Consider the following 11,459-nt stretch of genomic DNA (forward strand, 5'->3'; position numbering starts at 1 on the left):
AAATACTTAAGATTAAAACATTCAATTTTCACAAAGAACTTGTGTAGGTAGTAATATTTTAGATTCTTCTAAATTCAATTTTATAAATGTAAAGACTAATTAAAATTTTAAAATCCTACTATTTTATTTTAAGTTTAGTGAAAAAATTATATTTTCTTCGTTCTTAAATGAAAATTATTATATTATAATGTAAAATTAATACTTTGACAAATTTTAAATAGTCGACATAAATCATAACACTTAATACTAAAATGTTATTTTGACTAGACAAATAGCGTACTATTACTAATTTATATTTGATGATTGAATATTTTTTATCAAAAATGTTGCCTACGTCTTCAATTTTCTATGTAAGATGGTAATGTATATTTATTATTTTAATACAATCTCAAATGAATAAAAAAACTTGGTCAAACAACTATAGCGTGAGTAAAAAATAATTTTCTATGATAATAAAAAATGTAAATTCTGCTTCAGTAAAGGTTATTAAAATACTATACACGTGCCAGTCTTTAGACAATTTGTATTAATTGATAAAGATTTGTTTATTCTAAAAAAATAATGATACATATATAAGCTTCTGTCGTTTTTTCTGCATTATTAATTAACTTTTCCTTATCTATAATGTTTTGTTTCCGATATACAATTCAAATAAATCCTTGTTTTAATGTGTACCTACTTAAGTAGTTAAGTGCTGATGAACAAATTTATTATGATTATATTGTTAAAAAAAATTACTAACATATGTTCAAATTTTAAAAGAAATTAAGTGGCTAGCGTTAAAAGAATCACACTGAATATTTTGAATTTTAAACGATTATTGGTCTACGTTTAAGTTTCTCTGAATAATTATCCTTCATTCTTATAATGAAACATCTATCAGGATACATTAAAATAATTGAAATTAATGTGTCAAGACCTATTAGCTATAATAATTATTGATATTTGTACTTCAGTTCTTGTTTTTAAGCAAATTATTAATATTTCCTATTGAGACTAATTGTAGTTGTACATATCATTGTATAAGTGCGCACGGCTGAAGCAACTGACGTTATGACACGAGGCGGTCTGTCTTTCTGTAGGAGGGCGGTGAGAGTGCGCATTACACATAAAGAAACGCCATTGGTCCAACTCGTCCCTTTCTTGTCATAAACATTCCTGGAACCCTAAAATTTGAGCAAGTCCTCGTGATCTGAATGTACAAGTTCAACTGACAGCGAACCGTCTAGTTGTTATTTTCAACGTTTTTCTACCTTAAATATCTCGGCTTGTGTCTAATTTTTTTACCTTGAATAAGGTATAATTAAATAGTATATAGTAATTAGTTAAAAATTAGAACGAATGACAGAAGACAAAAATTTAACTCCGTTTTCTATAGCGGATATATTGAAGAGAGATCATGACCACAGTGCCGAATCAGTTGAAAACACCACTGGAGCCCTAGATATGACCAATAAAAAAGGTTTTATAAAAAAAGGTACGCTACAATAAAAATAATGAAAATTATCAAATTTTATTTAATTTTATTTACAGTTAAATTATCTAGAATCTAGAATTAAATTAAAATAACGATTTTGAACCTAACAAAAACATATATTTTTAATAAAACCAGCTATGTGTAATTATTAATCTACTATCTAACTAATAAGCTACCAATAGTAAAATTTTTTAAATATTTGTCTTGATTTCTGATCAACAAAACTAACTTGTCTATACTGATAAATTGTACAAAGTACGCAATTACTTTTTTTTTTCTTTTTTGCTTGTTACTTCTCAAAAATGTAATATACTAGAAAAATATATATAAATAAAAATTTTCAATAAACCGAAACTTGTCAATTAATAAATTATAGAGGCAACTGAATAAGTCGGAGCGGACTGAATGATATGATATCAAATAGATGAAAACCAGTATTGAAGTCTAGAATAGCTTAGAAATATATTTACAATAGGGGGTTCTAATATTGTAATCGTTTTAAATTCTACATTGAACAATAGTCATCAATTGCCTCTAAATAGTGGAAAAAAAAATTTTACTTTATCAGATTTTTTTTAACATTCTTTATCTTTCTAATTATACATTAAATTTATACCTAAACAGTGTAATTTAGAAAACGACGACCATTTTATCGTTAACTAATGATTCTTTCATAAAAATATATAGATTGAAATTTGATTTTTATGAAACATGGTAAATATTAAGTTTATTATAATAAAAATTATCTATAAAGGTAGATTTTAGGGGTCATCTTCGAAAGTTAAATGGAAATTTGTTATTATTATTTTTTTTGCTATTAAATGGTGAATGGTCTAAATAAAATGTTGACTTGTTGGTTACCAATGTTGTTGCATTACTTTTGAGATATTATCATTCAATTTATTATTATTCTAAGAGTGATTAAGTCCATCTTATTTAAAACTATATCTGTAGTAAAAAGATAGTATCAAATGCAAAATATTGTTATTATTTAACAGTATGACCGCCAGGTAAACAAAATTTAAACATTAAAATTAAATTTTTAGTAATTTTATAAAAGATATCAAATTAAAAAATTATAAATTATACTTAAGGTAGTATATTTATTATAGATATTAAATAGATTTTTTTTCCAAAGTATCATTTTTGATTAAATTTTTTTTTTATTATTTAGTTAAAATAAATGTCTTAAATACATAAATACTAAATACAGTTATTAAAACAAAAGATATCTTTATTTCCACGTAAAAATAATCATTTTATTTTTAATACTCTGCTTACCCATATACGTTACAGTAGGATTTTCAGGGAATTACGGGACATCAGTACAAGCCATAAAAAAAATTAATACCCCAAAGAGTTTACATAAACATTTCGAAAATAAATTAAGTTATGGAGGATAATGTTGGATTGAGTTGGATGGATCTAAAAATTATTTAACCACCTATAAATCGAAAAATAAACACTACTTGAATAATAAAAAAAAAAAAAATTCCTCTAAATTATTTTTATTTTAGCAGGAATCTTGAAATGAGAAATCAATCAGCCTTTTTAAAATATATTGTCACCTTCATAAAAAAAGCGCGTAACGTTTATAAAAAAAATATAATTTTTGTATAGCTAAAAGGAAATGACATTTTCCATGGAGACGACGATATTATGTTTAAGCATTTTTGTCAAATTCATTTCAATTATTTTTCTCACCATGTCCACAATTGATATTATCAAACATTGCTGTAATAAAGATTACTATGTTAATAAATATCTGTAATTATGGTACGACGATTATAATTATATTATCTATATTATTATTAATTAGTAGATTATTTACATTAAAAGTTACAGCTTTGTTAAAAAAGTAAAATATTCGTAGGTTAAATCACTAATCGTCTATACAGATATCCATTATACTTTAAAATTTTTAAGTTAGTTTTAAAGAATAAATAGTTTTTTTTTAGTTTAATAAAAGTTAAACAGATCAACCACTTTTTATAAAAATTACTTAACCGGTCACAAAAAGATTTGAATCAGCACTTTTATAATACAAATTTTGAATCAGAGTTTTATAATTATACAGTTGGGAAGACTATTTAATTTGCTTAAGAGTAGATTCACTTAATACGTAAGAGTTCATTATGAATCGTTCATTATAATTGGAGTCGCATAAAGAAGGGTTAACCATTTTGATAAATTCTTTAGTAAAAGTTTTATGGCGCTGTAAACTATATTTTACCATAGCTTACAATTGACCTGGATTACATTTTAGTTAACAATCTATTGTTTTTCGTTTTTTAATCACAGATCATCGTATTTTGAAAGCCAACGTTTTAGATAAATTAGTTAGAACTATAGAAAATCAAATATTTCTGTTAAATGAAAAATTGAGTAATAAAATTTATTAAGATTTAAAGATACTGTTTATAAACGAGATATTAAAAAAAATGATTTTATTAAACAGCTTTTTCTAATTTTTTACAAATGAAATTTTTATTAAATACTGTTAACGAGAATTGTCATTGAGATCGTATTTTTAAAAAGTAATAACAATGAAACTTTAATATTTTTATTAGATTTTGATACCACGGCCGCCAAATAAAAGTAGATTTTCATGAAATGTTAATTTTAACTTAACCCTTCACTTATTTAAAAAGTTATACTAAATAAATATGTAATACATAACTTGTAACCAAAGGCGTCAATGTAAACAATACGACCGTAAACCTAGGGGTTTTTTAACTTACCATAATATTGAAATTTTTTTTTTACACTTCTACTGAATTGGAAAGGGGCCTTTTTTTGTGTTACAAAATTTGTAAACGTACTCTACTTGTAACGGTCCATTGATCTACACAATCAAAGTCATATAGGCACCACGCAATGTTGTCAAAAATATAAAACAATGAGCACATTAAAATAAAAAAAGTGGTTAATGGATCTTACGAAAACCCATCGTGGGAACGTCGTTTAAGTGTTATTAATCAGTTAATCACCACTTGTTGTAATTTAGATGCACTACCGCCGCATGGGATTCAGTGGTCTGCACACTTAAAATAAAAACGATCATGTACAATGGCCGTCCGTGTCCACAGGAGCGGCGACCGGATGAACACGACCGCTGATCACTCTCTTACTTGTAACGGTTTCAAAAGTGATTTCAAATCTGTTCATCTCGGCAGGAGTCCGCGTGATTATTATCCACTTGAGGCTGTGCCGGCTTAGGCGTGTAATAACGATTGGACGTCAGCTCTCGGGGTGACGAGAAGTGGATAACACTGTACGCGAGACAGGCTGGCGAGGCAGGGACGATTGATAATTCCGTAGGTAAACAAACGCAGCAGGGCTCGGTCGCGCGTAAACAAACAGATCACATATGATGATGATGATGAGGCAGACGGTTTTGTTTGTAAGTCAAGTGATGCATTAACGCAGGTTTGAGAGAGCCACACGCACTTTATAATATCTTATTACCACCGTCACCCCACAATCACCATCATCATGTTGTTTTAAATCAATTAGACCGATAAATGCCTTCCGTTAACCAATTGCGCCCGCGTTGGAGTCGTCTCTCCGTAAACACGTCGGCTATCGTTGATTATTGTAATCGAATAGACTCAACACTTAGTGAATTGAAATCAATAATAAAAAAATCCATCGGAGCGTTTGACCGATTTTGTTGGAAGAACCTCTCTCTAAATATTTATCGTAAAAAAAGGCGGAAATAGAAGAAATAAAAATGTTTTGGTAACGTTTAGAACCCTATTTTTTAATGATCACTATAGAACAGTTCTACTTTACTTTATAAATAACACGAGCACTGGGTTTTATTTTGAAATCGATGCATCAAATAATGTAATTTTATCGGAATACTGAAGTGAGTTTTCTATGGTTTATATTAAAAACAGTTGGTGACATTGTTCAATAGATCCACGCAATTAAACTACTTGTTAGTTACTAAATATTAATATCCCAACAAAGGAAACAATAAATGTACGTTTTATTAATACACCACTATATAATATGCATATAATACAAATTAAATACAAATACATCTTCAATAAACTTCATATACAGTTTAGGGAATCTACTATAATCTAATTTATGTAATATTCTAAACTACTTTTACTTTTTTTATATTATCTGTTGTGGCTTATATCCTTTAGATATATAAATAGTACTTAGTCACTCCTGTGTATATTCAAAGATTCGCGAAAAATATGTTCATAGAGTATTTGTATGGGTTTTAGCTTTTTGATATTTTCTGTTTTTGTACACTTATTATTCATAATTTTTTAAGGAAATGAGTCATTTTATTCTCGTAAATAATTCAAGAAATTTAACTTTAATGTACAAAAATCAATGTTGAGGAATTTAAGTTACGATTACACTGCTCTAAAAATAACTGTTGATCAGAATGTTGAATTAAATATTATGACAAATAGAGCTATATTTTTCAATTTCTTAAAAAACTCGATAAATAATAGTTATTTATTTATTCTTCGTGTCTGTTTAAAAATCACGCAATTACTTTAAAAATATAAAACGTAATATAATTTTCTTTTCTTTTAAAACCTTTATTTATATAAATAAATTTATAAAAAAAAAAAAAATTGGTCCTAATCCCCTCTTTTTCTTATAAAATTGTGTTAAATTTAATTTGTTTAATTGGAAACATATGGAAGTTATAACACTTTTATATAAAGACTAGAGAATAAATACGGATCTAATTGTTTTTATCTCTAAGCATGTCTACAATGGTAAAAAAATGTTGATAATTTTTAAAATACTTGTTCAGAAGCTGTTATCGACGAGTTATTTTTTTAGTTTGATAATTTTTTTTTTTTAACGAATTATACATAATATTTTCAAAACAAAAGTAAGTACAATTTTAAGAGGGTAAAGGAGAGTCAAGATCAATTTTTTTCTCAAAAATTACAAAACAGGATACTATTCACTTTTGAATAGGAAAAATTATATTATGTTTTATATTTTTAATGTTAAACAATCATTTTAAAAAGAAGTTATAAGAACCGAACATTTCATTTCAATATTGTATTTATTTTGGGAGTAATTGAGTGAGTTATGATAAACAGATCTTCTTGTTTAATATATCAACTATTGAAAATATTTTCAACCGCATTGTCATTGTTTGTAGTTCACTATCAGACGAATATGATAAATTATCATTTTAAGCCGTCAATAAGAGTCATTGCATTAACTTTTTTGTTTAACAAATGCGGCAAAGGATCACAGTAAAAACGTATGCATATTAATAGATGCATTGTTATTAGATATTATAGAGTAACGATAGCCCTTCCATTAGTGGTTTCGTAAAGGCGTGTGCTATGCGCGTGTCAAGGTAAAAGCCAATGCGGCCTTAGTACAAGTGGTGCAAGTGCACGTCACCTAGTACGACACCAACAAAAAACCTTTTAACGCTATTAGCTGACACTGTAAAGATATGTTTGGTATAATAGTCTGCACGTAGTGGTACCGAGTAGTACGAGTATAAAAAACGGAGGTTTTCTAATCATAAAATTAGCAAAACGCGCACATCACAATAACGAAAAAAAAGTTCAATCTTTCGTTGGGCACATTTTCGGATTTAGTCGATAGAAACTATAAAACATAAATATAACCTATTGATTTGTTTAAATTAAACCAAGAAAATTATAATAAACATAATTTTCTATCGAAATGGTATCATGAGATTTTTTTATTAATATTTTTTATGAACAAATTAAATATCTGCTTTGTGTTTGCCAAATAAATATGTATTTATTAAATTGACAAGTTATTGTTCGATTTTTCGCGATAATAATACTCCTCAAACATGTTAATTCAAACTAGGTCGAAAACTATTGAACTCGAGTCACCCATAAAAATGCTTGGAATTTTTATTCCAACAACATTAATTAGTAAATTTGAAAGTTATTTGCGTAAAAATGACGAAGAACGTTAAATAAAAATATAAAATTCTGATCTAACCACCATTTAAATAGCAATACCATTACAAAATTTACATTTACATTATACGTTTGACATATTTGTCCAATAAAATACAATTCGTAGTTTTTAAACGCTAAATTTATGGAATAAATATGTTTTTTATACTGAGTAATACTATAATACGGTTAAGATATTTTAACAAACAAATTATTTTTGCTAGACGAAATAAAATACCAAGAAATGGAATATAGAAGACGATTGGAATTTTTAAACGGTGGAAATTTCGTTTTTAATCGCGCAGGACTAGATGATCATAGAAATGCCTTAACCCGATTTTTGAGAAATCATAACGAAAGACCTTTGCACGTACAACAGCGCAAGAAACGTTCTCGAGCGGCGTTTTCGCATTCTCAAGTAAGTAAATATAACACTTACCTTTCTTAATATGCACGAAACATGTTTCTAATAAAACATGTTCAGTGAAAATATCGTAGAAACTGAAGTTGAATGTGTTATAAAAAAAAAAATGTCTTATATGTGAAGTGCACTAGTTGATTTAATTTTTTATCAAAGGTTTTTGAATTGGAACGGCGATTTAACCAACAAAGATATCTATCGGGACCAGAGAGAGCGGACTTGGCTCATTCGCTAAAGCTTACTGAAACTCAGGTGAAGATATGGTTCCAGAACCGAAGGTACAAAACTAAACGAAAGCAGCTGCAAGTTCCCGTAGACCAAACGATGGCAGTCAATACATCGCCAAAAAGAGTGGCTGTTAAAGTTTTGGTTCAAAACGAGTCAAAATCGAATAACTCCATGAAGACGTACCAACCTGACAAAGTCGCAACAGCGGCCGTCATAGACTGCGATGCCGGAAACGATCCACACAGTTATTATCCCACTGCATTCTTTCCGGGCCTGCACGTCAGTCTGCCAACTACGCCCTACTACGGTTGTTACCAATACCGACCTGTTATAACGGCGGCGGCTGCGGCCGCATATCTCCGGGATTTCCCCGGCGGAGGTCGAGTGTCATCCACCACAACTGACGATCAAGAGTCATCGGATGACAGTCAGGGCTTCGTTAACATCATCGATGAATGTCCCACGTCTACAACAGCGTCCGAATAATTTTACTTCATCGATTCGTTTTAGTAACCATATGAGTGGTGTAAACACACGAATAGGTCTTATTATTGTTATTTCTTTTATTTTCAACTGTCATTTTGACGATAAACGCGTGTTTAGGTATTTGTCACGTTATTCATTTTTATGGTTTAAACAAAAAGTAAAACGTCGGAACGTCTTTTGTTTTTAAAACATATATTTAAAACACTTAGTCTGTTCACTATTTAAATTTCAATGCAAAACATTTTATGAAAACGTGTACTCATTTCAAAATTCCGACTGGTTCTGTGCAGTGACTGAATTTGAATTCATAGATGAATTAAATGGACGATTGCGATATCACATCAATAATAAAGGGCACAAAATACACGGACTTAAAATTAAATCGGTCTGTCAGGTTTTTGTCTATCGCGAAACGCCTCGTTAGATATTATATTTTATTGGCTAAATTAATTCGATAAAATATAATATTTCTGACATTCTGCAATTTTACATTTAAATTGAATAACAATGAGCAGTAATTTTAAGAACTGGGCATTATATAAATCTTATTTTCATTTATATACTCTTTATTTTTAAACAACGACATTCCGCAATTTCCTTATCCTCTCATTCTCAGTAACACACAAGAGAAATGTACTGTAATAATATAATTAAGAGACGATTTACAAAAGATAAATTTAACTTCTTTTTAAATTATAGCAAATGAGTATCACGTTTATGTATAGAGAGAGCGTGCATTGCATAAAGATGAATCTAATCTATTATCAAACCTCTTTAAAAAAAATTTGAACCCAAAACTTTTAGATTACACAATAAATATTAAATCATATTTCACTAATCAACCTACATTTCTAATTGTTGTTTATTTAGAAAAAGGTAATTTGAAACAAAATACGAGTGATTTTTATAGTTAGTTGAAAAATTGTTTTAATCGTCAAAAATAACCCCTTTGAAGAAACTCTAGGTACGGTGTTTTATATTAACTCTAGAACATTCAAGTTCTAAATTTCAGAAATACTTGAAATATTAATTAAAACTTGAAAAGAGTCGATCTCATAAGTATTTGTAAGTGTATATTATTGTAAGATAAACTTAAATATATCTAAAAATTTAATTTGTTTTTAGATTACTATGTAACTTCTTGCATTCTATTTTTAATAATTAACTTTAGAATATTACTAACAGATCATGTTAATTTTATACCATTTTTTAAAAGTTTTATTTAAATATTTTGTTAATACACGCGTTAATTGTTCAAAAATGTTGGATTTTAATGTTTTTTATTTACACATGTAGAAATTATATTAGCTTCGATGTTATTATATTGTAGCTGGTCACAGTGACAAGGTAACTTTGTAAATTATAATAGAAATAATTCATTTGTAAAGGAGAAATAATAAACTAGACAATATAAAATCTGTCCCTTCGTTATTTTGAAATGCGTAATATAAATGTTTTCCTTATATAATTTATTTCTAGGTAAAGTTAAGTATATTTTTTATACACTAGATTATACACTAATTACATACTTATTATAATACAATAAAATTTAAGTTACAACATAGCAAACATTGTCAAGATTCAATACTATATGCTTATTTTATATTTTATGATCTTCGATTAATTTCTGTAACAATTAAAAATATGAGTGTCATAGGCGAGTAATAAATAATAAAACTACCGAAGACTAATTACAGAGTATATATTTAGCGAGTATTATATCAGATCCACCAATTAAAAATTATGTAATTAAGGGTGTGAAGAAAAATTTTCATGCACGATTTTAACTTTGAAATATTTACATTTTTGAAGTAATATCTTTCAGAAAACATATTTTCAGTTATATTAACTCGTTGCAAATTATCAAAAATTATTACCGTCTTAATAATTTTAGTCTGAGTGAATTATTTGAATAGAAAAATACAAATCGACTTTAAATTTGTTGTATTTGTAGCTGTATAATTGTTGTGTTGGGTTATAATTTATATTTGTCTTTTCACGACACACCGTTTGACTTTTTATTTTGATAGGACGTTTTACCACGATTATTTCACTTTATAAATAGCAAATATTATATGTGAGCTAAAAATTATAAGGTTTACAAGGATGGAATTCGAAACGGTTTAAGCTTAAAAAGTAGTATCAAAAATACATAAATAAAAAGTTGAGTTTGGGGTTAAAGTCAGTAGTCGGCACGGGTTAGCATTAAAACTGGTTTTCATTTGACGATTCATATTAGACAATATAGATTCAAAGTAAGATTATGATTACGAATATTAAACATAGGTTTAACTGAGCTTAACTCGACTCACCATATGGCGAATTTGGTACCGACATACTATCGCACCCCGTTGATATTACTGCTTCTCATAGTTAATATACTAGAGAACTATCTAAAAGTGAAAACACGTGAGAAGTTTGTTTGAGAATTCTGATAATACCAGAACATATAATACTGTAACAATATCCTAGATAGCGCCACTACATAAATCTATTAAAAATTATCACTTTTTAAAAAAAATTTATATTTATAAATATTGAACAGATTATAAATAAAACTGTTACACAATAAGTTAGATTATACAGAACTATGAAACGATGAGTGAAATGCTCACATTGAAGCCCCTTAATAATGATAATGAAATTTAAAAAATATATAATACTTAAGCAAAAACAAAATACAAATATAGGTTTAATTAACGAATAATTTTTCTTATTATGATAATAGGTTGGGTTGGACAACGAGTTGGATTTCTAACAAGGCTACAAATTGAAATAATTTTGATTTTTGTCAATTTTTCTTATATCAAGTAAATTAGATCATCTATATTAAAATTTATTTAGTACGTGTTGAAAAAATTATTACAGAAACTAAAAATACTATAAAACACTATCCGAAACCATA

The 11,459-nt window shown here is 27.7% G+C and overlaps 1 protein-coding gene across 1 annotated transcript; it reads left to right on the top strand.

The window, feature by feature from the left end:
• The first annotated feature begins 1,223 nt into the window (after positions 1 to 1,223).
• Positions 1,224 to 10,019, top strand: LOC126902849 (homeobox protein Nkx-3.1-like). Its single transcript, XM_050680516.1, has 3 exons — positions 1,224 to 1,477; positions 7,644 to 7,837; positions 7,997 to 10,019. The coding sequence occupies exons 1-3, from the start codon at positions 1,342 to 1,344 to the stop codon at positions 8,552 to 8,554; spliced, it is 888 nt and encodes a 295-aa protein (XP_050536473.1). The 5' UTR covers positions 1,224 to 1,341; the 3' UTR covers positions 8,555 to 10,019.
• The last annotated feature ends 1,440 nt before the right edge of the window (positions 10,020 to 11,459 follow it).

Source organism: Daktulosphaira vitifoliae, unplaced genomic scaffold (assembly GCF_025091365.1).
Source record: "Daktulosphaira vitifoliae isolate Bord-2020 unplaced genomic scaffold, ASM2509136v1 Scaffold_3, whole genome shotgun sequence".
Taxonomy (NCBI): domain Eukaryota; kingdom Metazoa; phylum Arthropoda; class Insecta; order Hemiptera; family Phylloxeridae; genus Daktulosphaira; species Daktulosphaira vitifoliae.